Source organism: Magnolia sinica, chromosome 16 (genome assembly GCF_029962835.1).
Source record: "Magnolia sinica isolate HGM2019 chromosome 16, MsV1, whole genome shotgun sequence".
Classification (NCBI taxonomy): Eukaryota; Viridiplantae; Streptophyta; class Magnoliopsida; order Magnoliales; family Magnoliaceae; genus Magnolia; species Magnolia sinica.
Window position 1 is genome coordinate 73,845,781 of NC_080588.1, and position 24,874 is coordinate 73,870,654.

General features: G+C 40.9%; 1 protein-coding gene across 5 annotated transcripts in view; it reads right to left on the reverse strand.

The window, feature by feature from the left end:
• Positions 1 to 126: 126 nt before the first annotated feature.
• LOC131229472 (uncharacterized) overlaps positions 127 to 24,874 on the reverse strand; it is a 43,658-nt gene continuing 18,910 nt past the window's right edge. For 3 of the 5 annotated variants that reach the window (XM_058225436.1, XM_058225437.1, XM_058225433.1), the window contains 8 exons: positions 24,688 to 24,756; positions 20,739 to 20,854; positions 4,137 to 4,249; positions 3,627 to 3,754; positions 3,176 to 3,296; positions 890 to 956; positions 554 to 748; positions 127 to 478 (listed from right to left, as the gene is read on the reverse strand). In XM_058225436.1, coding sequence (XP_058081419.1) covers positions 610 to 748; positions 890 to 956; positions 3,176 to 3,296; positions 3,627 to 3,754; positions 4,137 to 4,249; positions 20,739 to 20,854; positions 24,688 to 24,756 — 753 coding nt within the window. In that variant the 3' untranslated portion in view covers positions 127 to 478; positions 554 to 609. The remainder of the gene's footprint in view (positions 479 to 553; positions 749 to 889; positions 957 to 3,175; positions 3,297 to 3,626; positions 3,755 to 4,136; positions 4,250 to 20,738; positions 20,855 to 24,687; positions 24,757 to 24,874) is intronic. The other 2 variants (XM_058225434.1, XM_058225435.1) reach the window with 2 other exon arrangements.

Consider the following 24,874-nt stretch of genomic DNA (forward strand, 5'->3'; position numbering starts at 1 on the left):
TCGTGATAGTAAGTGTGCTTGGGCCCACTCTTGGCTGGTAATAAAATTCTGTTTACCCTTTTTTTTTTTTTAAAAAAAAAAAAAGGAAAAAAAGAAAAAAAGAGGAAAAGTTCTGGAAACTGGTGATTCTCAAAAACTCAATTGACTGATTTGCTCAATTCCATGAAAATGAATGTCCTGAGCAGGCACATGTTGAGGGAATTTCTAAGCTGCTTTGGCAAGCCATTCCAACACTTGTAAGGACAGAAGGAGATCCAATCAAATTCTGATAATGCACAGCAGCACTTTTACAATCCTGCAAACCCGCGTATTGTTTCAGGGCACAAAGGAAGATAAGAACAGAGTTTTGGCCATCTTCAATCTTGGGTCTGCAGAGTGATAGCATTGCTCTTGGATATGCAACTCGCAGCAGGTCTGTTCTGTCAGATGCAACATGACTTGTGGATTTAGATTTCCTGCAATGGTGCATCAGACCAGTCTGCACAATACTCAATCCATTAAGCAGTGAACATGAAGGCAGCTTAAGATTCCAATAAAAAGGGTAACAACGTACCATATGGTGTAAACCCAGCTGTCATTATTTGAAACCATCCGGGGATTGTATCCATCTCAGGTAGGGGCAGATTTCTTGAAATCTTGCAGAACCACATGAGCAGCATTGCGCCCGGGGGCTCCCATCACACCACCTCCAGGGTGGGTACCGCTCCCACAGAGATACAGCCCTTGCAATGGCGTCCTATAATCTGACCTATGTACATGCAATCCCAGATGTCTCCCAACAATCAGAATAAGAAGTTTTTTTTTTTTTTTTTTTTTTTTTTTTAAATAATTATAAAATATAACTAGGACTGATGACAAGGTTGAGATCTTTGCTCAATATGAACCATACCATCCTTTAACAGGCCGCATCAGGAACAGAGAGTCCAAGCCCATTGCACCATGGAAGATATTCCCTCCTGTTGAATTTATTCAAACATGGAAATTTCCACAGTAGGTCATCAAGAAAGAGAACAGGATTGGCTTAATATAACTCAGACATGAAGAACATGAAGAGATGAGAAGCTGTCATACATGGGCAGGCAGCATCAAAGAAAGCAGGTGATCTGAGAAAACGTGATATGCCAATTGTGTAACAGCATTGAAAAAATCTTAGTTCATAAAATCAGTTAGTATGGTTGAAATAAGTTCAAAATTTGCCATTTCTTATTCTCTGGGTATTTATGTAATTATGTTCCTCAACAGGGGCATTTTTGGTATTCTAAAACAGTTGAAGTTGATTGATTGTGGGCCGTACAACCGTATGGCCCAATGTTGTGGGGCATACGACCGTATGGTCCATCTGATATGGTTGTGCATGTATGGCCCCTACTTTTGTATTAATTTTGTGTGCTATAATTATTATAATACACATATTGTTGGATGTACGACCCACATTGAGTACATGGTGTATTGTGCTAGTGGGGGCTGTTTTGTCATTATGAAAATTTTATTAATAAAAGCAAGGGAGTGGGGATGTGTGATATTATCATATTATCAAGAAAAACTCGCCCCCCCCCCCCCCCCCAGGCTCTTTTTTCATTTTTTCTTATCTACTTTATCAACTCCCTTAAACAATGTCATTAGCACCTCTCCGAAATCTGTCATGATCAATATCATTTATGAAATTAATGATTTGAAAAATTACAAACTATTCATAATACCTTCTCTTCATGAAAATGTTACCTAAAGCGATAAAAATCTTGACCTTTGGATTTAATTGTTACCTTTAAAGCAATTTCCTGATTTAATTATTTAATATTGATCGCTCATCTTTCAAAAATATAAATTAATTAATATTGATACAAACCATTAACTGGGTAGCCAACATGTACTGGATTAGCTACTAAACTTGACCTGATCTTAAAAGATCCAACCTGACAGGATTTTTGAATGGGTATGAAAATTGGACCCAGATCCGTTTAAATTGGGTCGGGTCACTCAGGAACCCGCTGATCCAAGTATCTGTTAATAGCACTACTGACTCCTGGGTTGACCCGACTCAGTGAGTGCTTGACTCCCAAGCTGAGTCTTGGTTTAAAAACCATGGTAGTGGGAGTGGTAAGTTCATGCATGCACCTTCCTCTCCCCACTTGCATGCAGTATGGAGGGTTTTGAGGTATCTTAAATTCTCACCAGGCAAACTGTGTTGTTTTCAATTCACGGGCATTCAGATGATGAAGTCAACAAAAGATGCAAACTGTGGGGATATCAGACAAACACAATCCGCTGCATGTTACTGTACCTTTGTGGGTGCAAAATTGCTCTCTTGGAAGACAAAAAAAAAAACAACAACATGTGATAATAAGATCCAACATGAAGTTGAATACAAGGTGATGGCATATGAGGTGTGATATTATGTGGATCTAGAATCTATTTTGTGAGTTGGGATTTGACATCACCATATGCAGTTTTATGGTGATAAAAAAAAACAGCAATTCACATTGCGGAAAACCCAATCTACATGAGTGGACTAAGCATATAGAGTTTGACTGTCACTTCATCAAGGAGAAGGTGATGCCAAAGATTATTCACATTCCTTGTGTTAAATCAGAACAGCATCTTGCAGATATATTCACCAAGGGAGTTGGACAAACAGTGTTCAGAATACACTTGACAAGCCGGGTATGATGGTAATTAGTGTGCTTGAAATATGTTTAAGGGACAATTTAGTTATTTCTTATTCTTTTTGATATTCAGAAATAATCAGTCTTCTGTGATAAGGGACCAATGAGCACATTTTTTCAATTCTCCATCTTCTTTCCTAACCACACAGTATTGTCAAGTCATAAAAGCATCATGAGGTATAGAAACTGAATCTAGACAAATCAGTTGTATACATTATACAACAAAACGGGTTTTCCCAATAGTTGCGTCAACAAGTGGCTAGCATGGGTATTTAACCAGGTTGTTTGACGCAGCAATTTTTTAAAATAGTTGCTTCATTATGTAGCTATTCATGTATGCTAGGTGAATGGGTCTTACATTGCATACATGTCAAGCAGTGTTATGAAACAATTTCAGTGAAAGTAGTGAATTCAGAAACCAGAGTTTAAAATATTGCTTTTGTAATTAAGAAAATATTGAGCAGTAAGGAGACATCTTGAGCAGTAAGTACTAGATATATATAGAGAACTACCAGTGAGACCAAACACCCTTTCAAGATCTGGTGGTGTCAACATGTCGTAGTCAACAATTGATGAAGTGAAGCCTGGTGCATATTCATCAATCAAGGAGAAACATCTTTGAGCAAATGATTCCTGAAAATGACAGTTGAGATAGTAAATAATTTATATTCAATAATGTTGTCTCGAGGGCTAGGCAGTTGGAAAACATGACAAAAATACTTCTTTGAAGTACATCTTGACATTTACGTTTAGTTTGTGTAAACATGCGACAGAAGAAACGCCCAGACCCACTACATTGCATAAAAAATACATCACATATGTATGTAAGTAAATACGTACACACATGCACACGCAATATATGTATGCATGGAATCTGTAAATATTCATGCAAGGATGTAATTTGGCATGAAATACATGTAGACATGAACAAATATGCACAACATTCTTTCCATAACCGCATACCATATCCAAGTTGAAGAAATAATACAGCAGTAGATCAATTCCACTCACTCTGAAAGAGGGATCTTCCCAGCTACCTTCCGATAGTGTATAGGGTGTGTATTGAACAAATAGGTTAACCACATGCTTTCCTGCAATAGGAAACAAAAGGACAAACTGCTTATATTACACAGATATGTTATATGTATAAAGAAAGCATTACCTATGATAGAACTCTAGAACTTGTGCCATGGATCTCAAATGGGCTTCATTAAGATACGTATCATCTTAGAGAGTATCATTGTAACGTGCTAGCAATTCTGCTAGACAACTGCTTTCTTGTGCACTGAAAGGCAAATGAGGTTTCTGATTCCCTTGGACATAAAAATGCATACTATTTTCTTTCTATAAATAAACCCTTGCCAGTTATATAAAAAAGAAATACACTGAGCTGATTATGATGAAAGACAGCATATTACTGTCACAAAAATACATATACTGGAAGTGCAACTTGGCAGAGAAATTTTAAAGTACCAGGTGGAGATATTGTCTTGTCCAATACAGATGGTATTGTCATCTCAATAAGAGGTCTCCTCGATGGTAGGCCATTCCAAGCATCTTTACAAGCCAAATCAATCTCCTCCATACTGAAGAATAACAATACAGACAGGAATGATAGAAACTTCCCCAAAACTAGACATAAAAAAGGTGCTTGTGTTCATTGAATTTCTTGGAATGATAATTTGGGTAAAGTAAAGAGGAACTTCTGAAAATTTCAAGGTTGTGTAAGATCAGAAAATACAGGGAAGGCTTGGGAATAATATTAAAAGTCAATGGAAATGCAACGTGTTTGTCTTGATGCAGAACAAAACAAGAAACCGTTGAAGAAAATATGAGAGATCATAGATGAAGAAACACCAAGACATGTAACATAAAGTCCCTACATTAGGAATCGAGTGTTTGGAAACAAAGTCCAACTGTCAGGGTGCCAGATAGAGTGCTACTTGTGATGCAGCTCATAGTGGGTGGTCCTTGATCACACAAATGGACTGTTATTTATTTTGGTGAGTCCCATTGATATTTGGAGTCATACAGGTCAATCGAAAACAGCTTATGCATTCCCTTATGTTCTTCACTTATTTATTGGGATACTTTTTGGGTAATATATGGCATCCAAATAAAGGAAAATTGGACATATTTGAAAGCCTATTTAATTAGCATTCACAGGACAAGAATCGAGTGAGTTATGACTTATTGAGTGAACAGTTGTAAAGTTGCGACGGGATTTAGGGGCATACATGCCATTTTAAAAAAGTTACACATTTAGGGTGGTAATACTGTGGTCAGTAAAGGTTTTTTTTTTTTTTTTCTGAAAGGTAACAGCTTTCATTGAACCATCGTTCAAAAACAAGTTTCATTGAATGGTTAAGGCTTTGTATTTAAAATGATTTTATAAAGGGGTTAATAGGATTTGAGTCATATTTAGGAGTTGTTATACTTTTTTCCTATTTTTATAGGTATTTCTGGGGTATTTTTTAGTGCTACTAAGATATTTGGTAGGCGATTTTTTATTTTTATTTTTAATTAAATTGCTCTAGCTGTTTCCTAATTTATTGAGGAACTTTATACACAAGTCTGTTAGTGAGAATAGCAAGAAACACAAGGGATAAGGTATTAGCCCCTTTTTCTTAGGGAAAGTTACTGGACTATTTTAAGGGTTGATATTAGATGAGATGTATGGCATAGATTTCATAGGAAAGGGTTTTCTTCTATATGTATATATGGCAAACTTTTAGATGCCATATTGTGAGAATATTGAAAAGAAACCAAGTTCTTATCTGTGTTTCCTACGACTGAAAATACTGCCAGTGAGAGTTCATCCGTGTGGTGCGACTCTACATTACCTTTGCTTGAAGTGATACTAAGCTAGGTATCCCCTCCATTCTCAGTCATCCATCACTTTTTCGAACATTACATCTACATCAGTTTGACCCATTAGAGACATTACATCTTCCAACTGTTTACATCAGTTTGAACCATTAGAGATTCTTACTTTTCCCTATGGATGCATAGTAGTGGTTGCTGAAACTTGCAGTTTTAGCAACAGTCCCATGTCAGCTTGCCAACAAGGATAGCCTTCCAATTTCCAAGTAGTAGTTATGAGTTTCATATAGTCATAGGGCTGTGCCTGGTTGAATTGCTCGACAATATTAATGTAGAGAGATCCCTAGGTCCCGAAGCATCAGGATTTGAGTAGTGCCTTGATGCACGCATTCTATACAAAGGGAGCCCATGGTAAGTGATCAAAACCATTGATCCAAAGGGCCCCATGGAGATGGGGGATGCAGCAAAATCTTACAGATGAGAAGATATTGTCCATCCAATCTTTAGCCATTTTCGGATTGTTTTAATTTTTTTAGTTGTCTATTTTTAGACTACTGGTTGAAAGAGTTATGGTTTCCCAATCTGGGAGATTAGTATGCACTCATTCAAAGTGGTTAAGCAGGCTAGAATCTAGATCACCAAACCAAGGGTCCCACCTATAGACTACACATATTGGGACACTATGATGTTGGTCCATGATCCACAGTGGGGCCGAATATGTGCTGATTTTGGGCTGTATGTTGTAAAATTTGGGGCCTAAATGTTAGAGATCACAAATGCCATTTGTGGAAAATAGGAGGGTTGATGTGGAAGATATGATTGAAGATTTTGGGGTATTTAATAGAATTTTTTTTGCCAGTTTAGGCCAAATCAATGTTGGTGAGATTTTTATTATCTTAAACATTTTTTTAAAAAAGATCTTAAATAAATTATTGATTGATTTGAAATCAATCTAATAGTTGAGGGATTTTCATTATAGATTCATAGGGATTGTCTTTAGGGTTTATAAAAGGAGGATGGTGTACGAGGTGGGCCTTCCATATTTCTGAGTTGTGAGTTTTCTTATGTATTGTAACTTGTGAGAGAAGAAATTTGAATATTAATAAAGTTATTTCTCCCTTGTTACTCTAATATTCCTTGTGAGCATATATGTTTCATTTCTTTGTGATTTGAGTATCAAGATCTAATTAACTTGATAACCGGTTTGCACAGCATTATTTAGGTCCTGATGCATCATTATTTGATAATTGCTCATTAAAGTAAGCAGTCGCTAGCTTTGGTAAGCGAAGCACTATCTGTGGAGTGGATTTAAAAGTATTTAGGAGCATATATTTATCAAAGCCCGAAAAAATGAGGGAATGAAATAAGTAAGTTACGAGACATTTGACTTGTCAACAACAGAAAATTTTAGAAATGAACCTGGCACTATGCACAACACGCTTATACAGCTTGCATGGTATTTATATTCCAACAGTTGCATGTCAATAAGAAATTATAAAGGGTCATGCATGAAAGAATTGTGGGGTTCATCCAAGGCAAATTGCATGAGGGAATAGAAAGCATGATTCAAGATTGGGGCCTGCTCCAAGAAGGCGATGAAAGCATGGAGGCCACCTCCCCCGGGTAGTTTCGAGCTTAGTTATGAGGTTGCTCTCAGAGCCAGAATGGTCCATTGGGAATTATGGAAATTGAGGAACAGCAAAGGGGAGGAGATCATAGTTTTCCATGGTCTGGGTGGCAGTGGGAATTCGTCCGGGGCATCGCTCCTTGCGCATTACTGCCTCTTCACACACCAGGAATTATGTGTTAGAAGGGAACTCTGAGCAGGTCTTCCAATGGGTTTCTGGTGCAAAGGCAAGGCTTTGGAGATTAAGCTCTTGTATCCTTCAAATTATCTCTTACGGTATCTTTGGGAGCTAATTGTTCTACACTAATTTTTTTTTTATAAAAGCAACGAGAGATATATTAGAAAAAAAAGGGAGAGGATACAAAGGGCCTGCTGAGATAGCAGAGTGCAACCACCAAAAAAAGAAAATTACAAGCCTAGGGAAAGAAAATTGAAATCTCTAAGGATAGGAACATTAGAGCCCCAGTCAATAAGAAGATGCTTCGCTCTCGATCCCACTACATCAGCTGAAGCTTGCACGTTGTTGAAACACCTTTCGTTTCTCTCCTTCCAAACTGCCCACCAAATAGCCATAATGGCTATTTTCCAAACCTTAGAAGTGATTTTACTCAACTTGAAACCGTGCCAATAAGCAAGAAAAGAGGAGGCGGACGCTGGTATGCAACTGACAACACCAAAGCGAGAGAGGAAGTCCTGGCGAATCTGAGAGACAAACGGGCAGTGAACAAGCAGGTGGTTGACAAATTCATCGCCGGCCATGCAACAAAGACAAATATTGGTGAGTTGCATCCCTTTTTTCATAAGATTGTCTACGGTGAGTATCCAGTTCCTAGAAGCAAGCCAAGCAAAGCAAATGAATTTTGGGGGGACCGGGTATTTCCAGATAAACGAGGAGATCGAGGATGTGGGGAGGGATGAGGGGATGAGGGCGTTGTATGTCAATTAGGACAGCAGGGACAACATAGATGTCAATCAGGACATCAGGGACAACATACATTTAGCAGGGACAACATACATTTAGTAGGGACAGCAAGGACAGCATACATTTAGCCATAATCAGGACAGCATCATATATTTAGCAGGGACAGCATACTCAGGACAGCATTAGCATATATTTAGCTATAATTAGGTCCTCTAAATGGCATGATTGTGTCGATCTTGTACAGTTATTGTTTCCTTGTTTGTTAGCCTAGATTGATGTTAATGGCTGCAATTCAGCCTTGTAATTAGCATAGAGTTTCTATATAATTAGAGGAACCTTACAATGAGGACATTCAATCCAAAATACTTACATGGTATCAGAGACTTTTATTACCTGTTCTGAGATTTCTAGGTTGGGTTGGGACTAATCTGTTAGTCTTCTTGGCTGTCGATACCTTCAAATGAAGCTGTATATAATTCTGGTGGGTTATAAACTGCTGTTTAACAGTTTTTGTCGAGGGTAGGAAGTTTCTTTCTTGCTGGAAATTTTCATTTTGGGGTGATTAGTGGCTGTCGGTGTGTCCAGTTCTTGCTGGAAATTCTCATTTTGGTCTCCTTTTATTTTGGACTTGTTGGTTGTAGGCTTGTTTTTGGACTAGGGGTGAGGTGGATTTAGTATTATCAGTCTTTATTGCTGTGTTCCTGGCACCATGTCTACTAGCAACTCAGATTCTTTTGGTGTGCGCTTCACGGGTAAGAATTATTCTGCCTAGGAATTTCAATTTCGCCTATTTGTCCTGGGGAAAGAGTTATGGGGTCATATAGATGGAAGTGATCCAGCTCCTACTGAACTGTCTAAATTAGCTCAGTGGAAAGTGAAAGATGCTATAGTCATGATATGGATTTTAGGATCTGTTGATCCTCTGATTGTCCTAAATCTGAGGCCATACAAGACTGTACGAGATATGTGGGAGCATTTAAAGAAGGTTTACAATCAGGACCACACAGCTAGACGCTTTCAGTTGGAATATGAGATCGCCAATTACACTCAGGGCAATCTCTCCATACAAGATTATTTTTCTGGGTTTCAGAACTTGTCCGGTGAATTTGTTGACATTATTTATACTAAGATACCAGTTGCATCTCTCATTGCTGTTCAAGAGGTTCATGAACAGAGCAAGAGAGATCAATTTCTAATGAAGTTACGGCTGAAATTTGAGGCAACTCGCTCCAATTTGATGAATCGTGATCCTCCTCCCTCTTTGGATGTGTGTTTTGGGGAATTACTTCGTGAAGAGCAGCGTCTTGCAACACAAGCTACTTTTCAGCAGAACCGCATGACCTCTAATGATGCCGCTTATGCAGCTCACGGGAAAGGCAAGAGTCGGGATATGCGGAAGGTCCAATGCTTCAGCTGCAAGGAATATGGGCATATTGCTGCTCACTGTGCCAAGAAATCTTGCAATTATTGCAAGAAGCCGGGACATATTATCAAAGACTATCCGACTCGTCCCCAGAATCGCCAAACTAACGCCTATCAAGCTGCGGTGGGTACTACTTCCGCTAATTCCTCTACAGCTAGTGATCCCTTTATTCTTACTCCTAAAACTGTTCAACAAATGATTATTTCAGCCTTAGGGCTTCAAGGTAACAGTACACTACCATCTTTACCTTGGCTTGTTGATTCTGCTTTGCTGATGGTAGTCAGTTACCTATTCATGCTGTTGGGGATATTAATTCATTAGTTAAAGAAGTTTTTGTATCTCCTAAGCTTTCTACTAGTCTCATTTCCGTCGGACAATTGGTTGATAACAACTGTAATGTTGGGTTTTCTCGTGATGGTTGTATTGTGCAGGATCAGGTATTGGGAAAGATACTCACGAAGGGGCCTAAAGTTGGACGATTGTTTCCTCTACATTTTTCCATTTCTTCTTACGTTTCTTTGGCTTGTACTACTGTAAACAATAAGAGTGAAGTATGGCACAAACGTTTGGGTCATCCTAACTCTATTGTTCTGTCTCATTTAGTGAAATCCGGTTTGTTGGGTAATAAAGATCAATTTTCCTCTCATCTCTCTTTTGATTGCTCAACATGTAAATTAGGTAAGAGTAAATCTCTTTCCTTTCATGCTCATGGTAGTCGTGTTGAAAGCTATTTTGATTTGATCCATAGTGATGTGTGGGGTATTACTCCTATTATATCTCATGCAAATTATAAATATTTTGTCACGTTCATTGATGATTATAGTAGGTATACCTGGATTTATTTTCTTCATTCTAAATCTGAGGTATTTTCTGTGTTTCAACAATTTGTGGCTTATATTGAAACTCAATTCTTTCGGGCATTAAAGTGTTAAGGTCCGATTCGGGTGGTGAATATATGTCTCATGAATTTCATGCCTTTCTCAAGCTGAAAGGAATTGTTTCTGAGCGTTCTTGTCCTTATACACCTCAGCAAAATGGTGTTGCTGAATGTAAGAATCGCCACATGTTGGACGTTGTTCGAACATTATTGCTTGAATCTTCAGTTCCTTCAAAATTTTAGGTGGAAGCCTTATCCACAACAGTTTATTTAATTAATAGTTTGCCTTCAAGTGTCTTGCATTTTGAAACTCCCTATTATCGTCTTCATCATCAGCATCCCAACTATCTTGATATGCATACTTTTGGTTGTGTTTGTTTTGTTCATTTGCCATCACATGAACAACACAAACTTTTTGCCCAATCTGTTAAGTGCGCTTTTATAGGTTATAATAATTCACACAAAGGTTATGTGTGCTATGATCCATGCTCTAACAGATTTTTTATTTCTCGTCATGTTGTTTTCTTTGAAAATCAGTTTTTCTTTTCTACTCATATTGTATCCTTGCCTGAGATCAATGTTCTTCCTCATTTTGATGACTTGACTCACATTCCTGAGCGATTCAAACCTGGATTTGTGTATGAACGCCGACGACCGACTTTGCCCCTTCCTGAGCCTGTTCAACATGTTCCTTCTGCGGCTGATCCGGGTTCTGACATTATTCCTCGTCGGTCTACTAGAGTCTCTCATCCTCCTGATTGGTATGACTGTTCTCATACATCTCTTCATGCCACTTTGTCTTCTATTTCAATTCCATCATGTGATTCCGAGGCTATTAAGCATGAATGTTGGCGTGAGGTGATGGCTGAAGAACTTCGGGCTCTTCAGGACAATCACACATGGGATGTTATTCCTTGTCTGACGATTGTTTAAGCTATTGGTTGTAAATGGGTTTACTCGATTAAGCTGCGTTCTGATGGTACTCTGGATTGCTATAAGGCCAGGTTGGTTGCACTTGGTAACAGACAGGAATATGGGGTGGACTATGAGGAGACTTTTGCTCTAGTCGCCAAGATGACTACGGTACGGATGGTTATTTCTATTGCAGCGTCCTAAGGCTGGCCACTTCATCAAATGGACGTTAAAAATGCATTCTTCATGGTGATCTCAAAGAGGAAATTTACATGGCCCTGCCGCCTGGCTTGACCTCCTCCTCTTCTTCTGATGTATGTAAATTGAAGCGATCTTTGTATGGGTTGAAACAGGCTCCCCGGGCATGGTTTGATAAGTTCCGGTCTACCTTACTTCAGTTTTCCTTTTAGCAGAGTCAATATGAGTCCTCTTTGTTTCTTCATAAGACCTCTGCTGGTATTGTTCTTCTTCTTGTTTACGTTGATGATATTGTTATCACCGGGACGGATTCAGACTTGATCACTTGTCTACAACAGCATCTTCGGGCCTCGTTTCATATGAAGGATCTTGGTCCTCTTACATACTTCTTGGGGTTGGAAGTTCACACGGATCCTTCTAGGTATCATTCTGAATCAACATTAAGTATACACAGGATTTGATTGCTTTAGCTGGTCTTCAGGATACTTCTTCTGTGAATACTCCTCTAAAAGTAAACACGATGTATCGTCGTGAGGAGGGTGATCTCCTGCTGATCCTACTCTGTTTCGACAGCTGGTAGGCAGTTTGAACTATTTGACTATTACTCAGCCTGATATTTCCTTCGTCGTCCAGCAGGTTAGCCAGTTCATGCAGACTCCACGCCATCTACATTTGGCTACTTTTCGTCGTATCATCCGATACCTTCGAGGATCCCCTAGTCGTGGGTTGTTCTTTCCAACCGGCTCTCCTCTTCGTCTTGTTGCATATAGTGATGCAGATTGGGTTGGATGTCCTGATACTCGACGGTCTGTCACAGGTTGGTGCATGTTTCTTGGTAATTCCTTGATCTCTTGGAAGAGTAAGAAACAACCTCGTGTTTCTAAATCTTCTACTGAATCCGAATACTATGCCATATCTACTGCTTGTTCTGAGATTGTCTGGCTTCGTGGGCTTCTGGCTGAGCGTGGTTTTTCCCAGTCTGATCCTACATCTCTCCATGCTGATAATACTAGTGCCATTCAGATAGCTGCTAATCCCGTTTCCATGAATGAACGAAGCACATTGAGGTGGACTGTCACTCTATTCGGGAAGCATTAGACACTCGAATCATTTCTCTTCCTCATGTTTCGACTAACCTTCAGATAGCTGACGTGTTTACCAAGGCCATGACACGACCGCGCCTTTAGTTCCTTGTGGGCAAATTGATGCTTCTTGATCGACCAGCATCAATTTGAGGGGGGATGTCAATCGGGACAACAGGGACAACATAGATGTCAATCGAGACAATAGGGACAACATAGATGTCAATCAGGACAGCAGGGACAACATACATTTAGCAGGGACAGCAGGGACAACATACATTTAGCCATAATCAGGACAACAACATATATTTAGCAGGGACAGCAGGGACAACATAATCAGGACAACATTAGCATATATTTAGCTATAACTAGGTCCTCTAATTATGGCATGATTGTGTCAATCTTGTACAGTTACTGATAGTATAGATCTTGTACAGTTATTGTTTCCTTGTTTGTTAGCCTAGATTGATGTTAATGGCTGCAATTCAGCCTTGTAATTGGCCTAGAGTTTCTATATAATCAGAGGAACCTCACAATGAGGACATTCAATCCAAAATACTTACATTGTATAGGGATTTCACTGAAAACTGGGAGGTTTTATCTTTGGACCAGAGGATTTTATCAGGCTCGGTTTGGGAAGGAGAAACCATGGATAAGCAGAGGTATAGATTAGCAATGAGTGGGACCTCCCAATCGTAAAGATGTCTACGGCAAGAAATATCCCAAACCACACCCGACTCCGAATAAGTGAAAAAGTGGTCCATAGGGCTGTCTTTCTTAATTGCAAGGCAATAAATGGTAGGGAAGCTGTCCTTTAAGCATGTATCCCCGAACCAACGGTCCTCCCAAAACCGAATAGATGACCCATTTCCCAACTGATAAACAACATTCTCAATCGCCGGTTTCCTACAGCGAATGATTCCTTTCCAAATGCGAGAAGCCCTATAGGCGAAGGAGTCCTTAGTCCACCAGCCTCCCGAGGATGATCCATATTTCCCTTTGATGATCATATTCCACAGAGGATGAGGCTCTGAACCGAGTCTCCACGTCCATTTGCCTAGCAGGGCCTTGTTCATCACTTTCAAATTTTTAACGCTAGCACCTCCATTGCGAAAATGCCTGCAGACCTCTTCCCAGTCGAGGAGGTGGAACTTCTTCTAGTTTTCCTTGCCGCTCCACAAGAAATCCCTCCTCAGCTTGTCGATCCGACACAAAACAACAGACGGGCAGGGAAATAGGGACGTGAAATATATGGGGATGTTCGACAAGGCGGCTTTTATAAGAGTGAGTCTGCCCCCCATAGACAGCAATCTGCATTTCCATCTGGCCGGAGTATTTTGAAATTTCTCAACCACCTTTTCCCACATCGAAATCGGAGGAGAGCCCATGGCTAAGGGGAGGCCCACAAAGGATGTCGGGAAGGAGGCGGTAGAGCAGCCTAAGATTAAGGCAAAGGAGTTTAGATCCAGATCTGAAACATTGATTCCAAAAACCTTGGACTTGGCCATGTTGATACGTAACCCAGAAATTGCCTCAAAACATCTGAAAGTAGTGTGTAGGTTTTCAATGGCTTCAGAATCCGCTTCGCAGGTAATCAACGTATCGTCCGCGAATTGAATATGAGAAATCGGCAAGGCAACCCCAGGCATTGAGATGCCCTTGAATAGACCAGCCTCTTGGCCCTTAAGCGGCATCTGAGATAAGGCCTCCGCAACCATCAGGAAAAGAAGGGGGGAGAGAGGATCACCTTAACGAAGACCTCTCGAGCTAGGGAAGAAACCTTTCGGAGTTCCGTTCAGCAGGATCGAGAAGTGAGGCAATTCAACACACGCCTTCATCCACGTCCTCCATTTCTGACCAAAACCCATCCGGAGAAGCATATAATGAAGGAAATCCCAGTCCACATGATCGTAGGCCTTCTCAATGTCGAGTTTGCAAAAAACGGATTTGATCCCAGCCCTATGACAAGTATGAGGACTTCGTTAGCTATCAGCGCTCCATCGATGATCTGCCTGCCTTTGATAAAGGCATTTTGATACTTGGATATCAGTCTATCCATCACAGAAGCAAGGCGTAAGGATAGGATTTTAGCCAGAATTTTATACGGGCTGCCAATGAGGCTTATAGGCCTAAAGTTGGAGAAGGAAGAAGCCCCAGGGACTTTGGGCACAAGGGCAATAAACAACGCACCAATTCCTTTAGAGAGCTTGCCCCTGTCATGGAATTCATTGAGGAAGGACATGATATCCGGGTGGACAATATCCCAGAAGGCGTGGAAAAAGCACATAGGGAAACCATCAGGACCCGGGGATTTCTCACCACCCATCAAAACAATAGCCGCTTTCACTTCTTCAACCGCAAAGGGAGCCTCCAGCCGCTCGGCCTCCAAGCTGAGAAGCGAGCGGAAGGGGATTTCATCCAAACGAGGCCTGGACTAACCTTCAGAGGATAGGAGGGAGCGAAAGTGGAGCACCGCAACTTCCGAGATCTCATCTTTATCATCAACCTGTCTCCCCTCCACTGAAATACTATGAATTGCTTTAGCCCGAGCCCTCATGTTAGCAATGTTGTGGAAATATTTAGTGTTCTTATCTCCCTCCGAAATCCATTTGGAACACGATTTAATTTTCCAAGAGAGCTCATCTTCCAGGGATCTAGATGAGATGGATTGAATAATTTGGATACGCCTAGAAAGCATCTCCAGGGAGGGATTGTTGCCTTCCAACCCAGAGTCGATCAGATGAAGTTCCGCGAAGAGAGACTCCGTTTCGCTTTCTCGCTTCCGAAGCACCTCTTTCTTCCACACCTTTAGATTTTCCTTAAGCATGCGAAGCTTATTCATGAAACTGTAGCCAGCGTAACCGTTCGAAGGGAAAGAGGACCACCATTCCACAATTTTCTGGCGGAAGCCATCGATATTGAGCCAGGCGGGGTTGAATCTGAAGGGTTTAGGGCCCCAATCATCATCGATAACTGAGAGAAGGATAGGCCAGTGATCCGAGGTCATTCTAGGGAGGGCCGTCTGATACAAAGGCGGAAACTCCTCAATCCAGTCTGAGGAAACAAGGAATCTGTCGAGTCTTGATTGAATCTCGAATCTGCGACCATTTGACCAGGTGAATTTCGCGCCAGAGAGGGGGAGATCAACCAATTCCTGGGCTTGAATCCAGTCATTAAATGACTGCATGGCACTAGAAGAACGACGACGTCGAGAGTGCTCATGAGGAAAGCGAACTACATTAAAATCACCCACAAAGCAACAGGGCCCTGTGAAAGAATGTCTAACGACATTCAGTTCTTCCTAGAAATTAGGCCGTAAGGAGTCGTCAGTAGGGTCATAAACTGAAATCACAATACAGCGGAAAGAAGAACACTTATCTTGGAGGAGGGCTGCTTTAGAGAAGGCCCCAGAAAGCGAGAGCTGAAGGTCCCACTTGGAAGATTTCTAAATAATAAGAATACCACCAGAGGATCCCGTAGCGTCCAATGAGACAAAATCAGCGTCTTGATCACCCCAAACCGTGTCCAGGAGTTTCTTAGAGAACAATGGAACTTTAGTTTCCTGGAGGCAAAGAACATCCGGATGCTTTCTCCTGATAGACCCTTTGATCAGGCTCCGCTTCTGTCTGGAGCCCAATCCCCTAACGTTCCAGGAGAGGACAATCATTGGGGCACCGAGCTGCCCCGGGAACCCTTCCTACCACGCTTGGCCGAAACCGTAGACACAGTAGCCGGAGAAGATTGGAGGCGGAGAAGCTCTTTATTACTAGCAGAACGGGGAACGTGTTTGGCTGGGTGCTTCTGAGGAGGAAGGGGTCTACCCCTGTTTTCAATGTATTGAAAGAGACCAGTATAGTCTTCGTCTCTGTTGCCGAAAGAAAGGCCCAACGAGCGGCCCACATTCCCTACTGCATCTCTGATCCATTTCTTTTCGTGGATCTCCTTGCATATTTCTTCTCTACTTTTCCTTTCCATCGAATCGTTGGATTTTTTACCCTGGTGCTGATGAGGAAGATCTGAGCACATCTGGAGAGGTTCTGTGACAATGACCTCCGTAGATGTCTCTTCTTGGAACAGCGTTAAGGGGCCCAGATCAGCCCAGTCCCTTGAAGCAGAGGTGGTATTGATAGGAGATGAAGGGATGGATGAGGCAGAGTCAGAAAGAAGATTTTCTGTCATATCTTCTCGAGAGATATCGTCGCCCTAGAGAGAGAGAGAGAGAGAGAGAGAGAGAGAGAGAGAGAGAGAGAGGGGTCGTGTGAAGCAGGAATGGGAAAGAAAGAGGAGGTAGTGTTAGGGAGTTGAAGGTGGTCGGGTCTGTCGGGTTGATTTAACAGGCACACGACAAATAAAGGGCTGGGATTGAGCGGAACGGGATCGGATAGCTTAAATGGACCCCATTTCGACGGAGAGAGGGTATAACGCGAAGAAAAGGGACCCGTTTCAATCGACCCTACATCAATGAGGGACGTCAGCCTTAGAGATGACGTTTGGGCGTCCATCGTGGCACCTTTACATCTATCGAATAGGCGATCCGACGACACGCGTCGAAATCCCGAAGATGTGCTTACATCGTCATTAATAGAAGGCGGTCGATGTAGGCAAGGGAGGCCACGCGTCTACACCCTGGCCACTTGGCAGTCTAGCAGATCCTTTTCCCGATAAAAGCACGATGTGTCCTGGACACGCGTCGCCATATGTGTAGCCTCAGATCGTTTGGCGCCTGCAACAGAGATTTCCTCTGCGAGACGAGACCCAGATGTTAAGGAGAGGCTGCCACGCGTCGTCTGAAGAGGTCGGACGCTGTCGACGTATACAGGTGCTGTAGAAGCTCTGACACCCCTTCGATTCCGTGGTTCGCTGGTGTATGCGGAATGAGCTCCTCCTTCCCACCTAGCTTCCTGCAAATTCAACAATGGCTGCCTCGCCAGAACCTTGGCTCTCCACACATCTCCCCATCGGGGCTGCGCCAATTGGGAGGATTCCTTCTGGATCGGAAGGAGGATAATCCGATCATCGATTTTAACACGGAGATGAGACGGGAAAGGGAGGCCTTTCTTTCTTCTTACCCAAGCACGAATGACGCCGAGCTCCGTCCCGAGTTTGGTCTTAGGATCGAGCTCGAGAAGAAATCCAACTCAGGATGCAGCTTTAATGAGAAACTCATCGTACCAGCACTCCAGGGGGATATCCCAAATGAGAATCTAGATGTTCTCCTTACCAAACATGAAAAACTCTTCCCACGGGAGGACTCTGTTGATAGGGTCGTCAGCACAGAGATGGTCCGCCATTGTTAAGGTGTCCGGGTTAAAGCCTGGACAGACTCTTACCCATAAAATGTCGTGGCCCAAAGGAATGAAATCAGATAAGCCTAGTTGGAGTCCCGTGCAGCGTCGAATCCATTCCGTAACGCCCGAAATGGACGCGCCTTCTTCGATGAAGATGATTACAGATTTAGCTAACTCGGCTCATTTTTTGTCGAAGATCCCCTGATCTACAACTATATGGGATTCCGGCAGGTCTTTGTCCTTATCAAACCCATTAGAGATAGGCAGATCCATCCCTGATTCATCCAGGCGCTGAGAGGGCACCGAGATTCCTTTGGGGTCTTGAAGAAGGGCGTCTCGAAAGGAGCGACCCAAGGAATGAGATACCGGTTGGCTGTCCTTAGCCGGGACTGCGGGTAGAGGCTTCATCGCTTTAGACTTGTTAAGGGTATCACGATTGTGAACGTATGAAGCAGACAGTGATTCAGGACCGTAACGCGCTCTTTGAACTAGAAGTTTCTTACCGCCATAGCTAACACCATGTAACATGGACACCGCCCTAGCTAGTTCCGCCTCACTCCCCATACGAATCAAAGCAAAACCGCGATACGCACCAGTGTCCTTATCCCTAGGCATAACCACATCCATAACTGCTCCTGCTCGGCCGAAAACTCTTTCCAGATTGAGAGGGAACCAGCCATGGGGGTAGCCTTTAACAAAGAGGGTCGGAAAAGAGGTGTATTTGCGTCGGCCCTCAGGTAATGGTTGTCGGTTCCTATTCCTTGTGGTAGCCGTCTTCCAGTCATCGTCCCCGTTTGAAACTATCTGCTCCCCGATTTTCCCCTTACCTTTAACTACGTCTAGGGACATTACGAAACAAAGGGATGAAAACTAACACCGGAGTTGCAATCCATCTAAATTTTGATTAAATTGAAATGTAAATTTATATGCACGATGTAGAGATCTTTGCCTAGGTTTATCCACGTATAATACTCTGCATGTCAATTAGCATATAGAACTTTACTACATATGTTTAGTGTATGTACTCCACCCCTAGCATACCACATATTAGACTACTCGAGGAAGTAGCATATCTACATGTTCCCGTACCATGTACTAAAGCGACCAGCGATCTAGGTAACTTTGGTTGCTTGCTATTGGTGCTTTCTTAGCTTGTTTGAAGTTCTTTTTTCTTTCCTTAATAGTGCCAGCCTTCTTCTTCTTCTTCTTTTTTGGGGGTTGATAACAAATGCCCACTAGCATCCATTGATAAATTTTCACCTTCCTGTCCAATTTTAGTGAATGCATGGAGGAATGGCAAGGATGTAGCAGTGAATACCAGCCCCGTTTCTCTTGGATCTCACCTTCTCAACTAAGAGGCAAGAAAATTTGTAAATTGTGGCTTATCTTCTAAAAATTCATAGGCATAATCTCTACCCATGCTCATGCTTATGAGGGCATAGCACGATGGAGGAAAATGTTGCAAGAGAAGGACGACCTCATGGCACCTTCCCATGCTTGTCCTGTTTTGGGCGGTTTGGCATGAGAGAAACAATCGGATTTTTCAGGAAATCTTGTCTTCCAATCATTTTCTTTGTTAAAAAGCAAATGGTATTGGATCCATGAGGGAAAATCATTGATAATGGGTATTTGCATTGGGAATCGTAGGGTGTGTCCTCCCCCTTGTATCTTGGAAGATGCCTTGTCATCCTTTGTTTGTTCTTAGGGCTCGTTTGGGAGCTTGTAATTGGAGGTAAATGGGAAATGGAATTGGAGGTAGATGAATTGGAAGTAAATGGCTTACATAGTTGTGTTAGGATGGGAGTAAATTTGAAATCCAAATATTCTGTTTGGATAGGAGTAAATGGGAGGAATTGGAAATCATTTGAATTTTTGGTATATTTGCAGGAATATATGCGACATCCCAAATTAGATTTAATATCCCAACTTAGTGTACATATGCGATATTTAATAGAATGATTGTAATAAGCCCATTGAAATATATACTTTAGCAAAAAATGAGGAAATTTTGAGCCTCCCACAAATGTAAGGATCACAAACAAGCAAATTGCCAACTTTTTAAACCGTCAATTTATATGGCAATCTTTTGGATGGTCTGGATCATTATTTTGGTGTGATTTTAGTGATGTAGCCGACCATTGGATTATTTCAAAGTATCATTAGCATGACACGTGTGGCAGACATATGCGTAGATACACCTTTTTTTACACGTGCGACTCTCCAAGGGAGCTCAAAAAGGCATTTCACCCCATTTACTTCCAAATCCTCTCTTTATTTACATGCACATTTACTCAATTTTCATTCCATTTACATGCATTCACTCACATCCAAACACACCTCAATTACCATTTACCTTCATTTACTCCCAATTACACCTATTTACCTCCATTTACTCATACCCAAACGGCCCCTTAATAAATTTGTTGCCCTTCCCAAAAAAAAAAAAAACACTGCCCATATTCTGTACATTTAACTAGACTGCCTAGACGGCATCTCATGCCCTGTAAGGAATAAGTTTTATACCTTTTTTTTTGAAAGGTAAGGAATGAAAAGTTATTAACTTATACACATTTTTTAAAATCTTAAATTCATTTTATACATGTCATACCCACATAGGGCTTACTCCATCTGAACCATGATGGCAGAAGATTTTCTTTCCATACACAACCATATGTGGTCGGTTTACCACCCTTGTTGCTCATGTGATTAAATGGTTCTAACAAACTTGATTGCTGAAGTTTCAACAGCTAAGCATGGGCGATGCGAGTTTATACATGGAGATGGAAATTTTGATAAATGCCGAACAAGGGTGGAGCTATGATCCACTAATGGTAAACATATCAAAGAGCATCAAAATAATTCTTACACAAATTGAGGAAAAGCATCCTGAAAAAAGATCCTTTTTTTTTTGGCAAAGCTATACCTTTCAGCACCAATGTGTATGGTACCCACATGCTGAGGACCAGCCTCATGAAGAGTAGACTTGCAACACTGGAACTGTGGCAGTCTGTCAACTGCTAGGTTAATTTTTGTTGTTCCCTGCTCCGGAAAATTAGATCAAATAAATTTGGGGCAAATAACAACTATTCTTAGAGTAGGCAGATGTAGTGTGCATCTGATCATTGAGGAACTGGGTCAAGAGGCAATTAACTACCACTGCCATCTCCATCATTTAGGATCACTGTAAACATTAGATTTATGCACAGAAATTCAATGTTTTTTGTTAGATGAAGCAGAACTGGCACAACCAATGTATAAAAGATCAAAATCCGATAACAGAATCCAAATTGGCAAAAATTTCCAGAGTGCAATTGGTCATGGAAATGTGGTCAGAATCTGAACAGGTCATATGAGTCATATATTATCTCCATTCCTTTATGCACATGCCTGATGAAAATTTTCACCACAGAAATCAAGTCTGAAATGCTTGCACAACAATATATGTAGTGAACAGGGTATTGTTTTGGTTATTTATTGTGAACAGAGCAATTTTCATGTGATACTCGGTAAAAGAAGAAGAAGAAGCTTTTTCCATGTATGATTATTGCAGGGCATTGTCAGAATGATCTCTTAGGTCATTGGTGTATGAATCAAGGAATAGAGAAGAAGACCAACTTGCCTGAACATTCCCTTTCTGAAGACTGCTGAAATCATCTAAACTTTATGATATGGTGCATGCACTAATATTTTTGTGGGGCACCTCTAGATTTTATTTTTTATTTTTTTCATGTTTAAATACGTTTGTATGCAATTTGGGAAATTTTTTCAACACCATTGCTACTCTTTTTTCTGAGTTCCTAGATCAATTCATTATATTCACAACAATTTCATCAAAACACTCCACTGAGAACATGGGCCGTGTTCCAGGAGAGTGCTGGAAGTGAGGCCAGGAGGATTTCTTGGTTTTGCAAGAAAACCATTACCAGTCACCTTGTTCTTCTTGAGACTCAAGACGGTTCCCTTGCCCAACACCAAGGGCATTCTGAGGTCACATAATGACAAGGACAAAATTCAAGAGATGACCATAAAAAGGAGTTGGAGCTATTTGTGGTCAGAAGACTCGGAACATTTGATTGGTATTGTTTTCCAGACCCATTGCACCTGGTAGGTTATACCATCCTTGTGAGTCTTTGAAGTGAGGAGATACCGTGTATTTTTTTAGGTTAACGGTGTGTCAGTTCTGAGCATCTATTGCAACTTGCAAGCTTTGGAACAACCCAAAATATCTTTAGCAGCTTTGAGAGAAGAGCTGAGACGGAACTAAATTCACTTAACTATGATAGGAATATGCAGTGATTCTGAAGATCAAATTCCACCGATAGATGCTCCAAAACTTGTCAACATCTTCAATTGCAGTAGATAATTTAGAAAAAAAAAAAGAGAGACGATTACGTGGAATCGCAGCACGGAAAATCTATAGATCTTTTGCCTGGGGTTTCTAGAAGAGTCTCATTACCAGAAGTTGTTTCAAATCACAAGAAATGTAAACTCTTTCAGTTGAAATCCATAGCATATCTCCACAGTATCATATATATGGATGTATTTTATAAGCCTTGAATACAGAATCCTCATTAATTATAGAAAAACATGGCTTAGTTTCTATTGGCTGACATATAGGCCTCCCTAAATTAACCCAACTACTCCTATAAAACTAGTTATAAAAGTTGGAAACCTACTAAATAAAGAAACTGATCCAAAAAAGACCTAATATCTCTAGAAGACTTCTATATACAACCAGTATAATTCTAAAAGGGTGGAGGATTTGTACAAAACCCTAATTACATGTTACGGTTTGTAGATTGTCCCGAAGTCGGTCACCTGTACTTATGGGCCTCCACAATCCAATTGGTCCATTGTTTAGACCATCCGTGACCCCATGGTTCCCACAGATTAACCACACCATTAAATAAACCATCCGATTGGTATAGGCCCCACAGTCCAATTGGTCCATTAACTTAGCCTGATCTTTAACCGCATAGCAGTGGTGTCCAATTTGGACCCCATTTGCATGATTGAATGGTCCTGCATCAAGCTTCAAGAAAATGTTTCTAGAGACTTCTTAATGCCTCAAGGATTTTTTGGAGTATCAAATTAGTCAAAGTCACCAGGAGATAATGAAATTGCAACTCACTAGATTTAGAATGATTCCATTGTTGGCATGCGCTTCCTTCAATAAGAGTTTTTGAGCTTCTTTGTAACTGGGAGCTACTGCTCATTCTATATTCTAGATCTTATCTGCAACTTTATTAGTTGTCTTGCCACTGGATCTATCAGGTGTATCCAGTACATAACAAATCAAATGAAAAGGGCTGGTCTTCTCTTGTGCCAACTTTAAGATGATTGAAAAAAGACTGTAATAACCAGTAACATGGGATACAAATAACGCAACCTGTGGGTTTATACTCTTTATAAACTCATCTACATGTGAGCAGCTAAAGTCTCAACTGTCGCAAACTTAGATCCACATTGGTTGGAGCTTGAACTTAGGGTTTAGGGTGCAAGATGTGATTGAGTCCAATATTGTGTCTTTGTTCATCCGTGCGGGAGTTTAAATTGTTATTTCCCATACATCCTAACTGCTCTCTCTCTTCTTCTTCTTCTTTCAAATATTATTGGTGTCTAGGATACACCAATGTAGCATACTTCAATACAAAGTATTGAAGATTTTCTTTGATTTTTAGCATATAATCTCTTGAAATAAAATGATGGTGGTGGTAATGTTGAGAGGAACAATCGTATACCTAAGTTAGCATGTTGACTTTCCCCGCCAACAAGAATTGGGTTGATTGGCACATCAGGTGAACAGTGAACTGCATATGTACATTGGCTAGCCCATACATTAAGTATGATGGTGTGAACTGTGTGTTCTACCTAATCATTGGACCTGCACAATTTCCACACCAGGTGATCTTCATGGTGGGGCCCACCTTTTGCATGGCTTTGATCTCCTACAAATATGATACCTTGGCAGGAAAAGATGCATCATGCTAACTTAGCATGTTAGTCTGTATATGATGATTCCTAGGGCAAAATGATAAAAACAACAATGATGTAGGGTGGTGCCTAAAGCCATCTTGTGGGGTGTGTGGAAGGAGAGAACAAGAGAATTTTTCACAACAAAAGTTCTTGTGTATGGTTCATTAAAAGAAGAATCATTGGTCAATTGTAGACTTGGCTATGGTTGGCCTAGAATTCCATGGCACTTTGAGAGGGGATTTTCCTGATATTGGAGAAAGGCGATGGAGAAAGATGTATTACAGGTCCCAGGCCATTGGGATTCAATTTTTTCTTCTTCTAGGTTTTTTTAATGTTTATTTTTATAAATTTTTTAGCTTATTGATTGTACTGCTTTCTATAACTCAAACAGTTAGAATTTTGCACTCTCGTTCCTAGTCCCAAGTGCACCTTTCAAAAAAAAAAAAAAAAGGTCCCAAGTGCAGATAAAGGAGGCTCGTGTCAGCTTCGCAGCCGGAATCAAACTTACACCATAACTTTTTCTCATGAATCCCGACAATTTGACATTTCAAGGACCTATGGTTTAACTGAGGATATGGTCCTTGATAGAATGGTGGAACGGAATTTGTAGCCGACTGCAATTGGTTAGGAATTAGGATAAGGTGGCGATGATGATGGTGTTCTATTTCTTTCTGTCAACCAGTTGGGTCCCTTCGAAGTGCCTTTCGGTGGAAGCGTGAGAGTGTCATTTGTTGTTGGCTCCTCAGCCCTTCTCCAGCTGTTTGCTTCACTGTTTTGTTTTTGCTCTTTTAATAAATGGTAGTTATATTTCAAAAACATGATAATTATGATGGATTACATGTACTTGGAAGTCTATTCTCTACAAGTAAAATGAAATTTTCCACAGATGAGTTTACCGAGCTGTAGTCAGAGTTTTTAATAGCGCAGAGAAAATCTTCAGGAAGAACATTATGAGGCAGTAATTCCTGAATGAGAAAGGCATGAAGCATGGTCAAACATTTGAGAGATCCACATCAGTTTACTTCCTGAAAATGACATCATAAGAACAAAAGGAAAAGAAAAAAAAAAAAAAAAAAAAAAGGA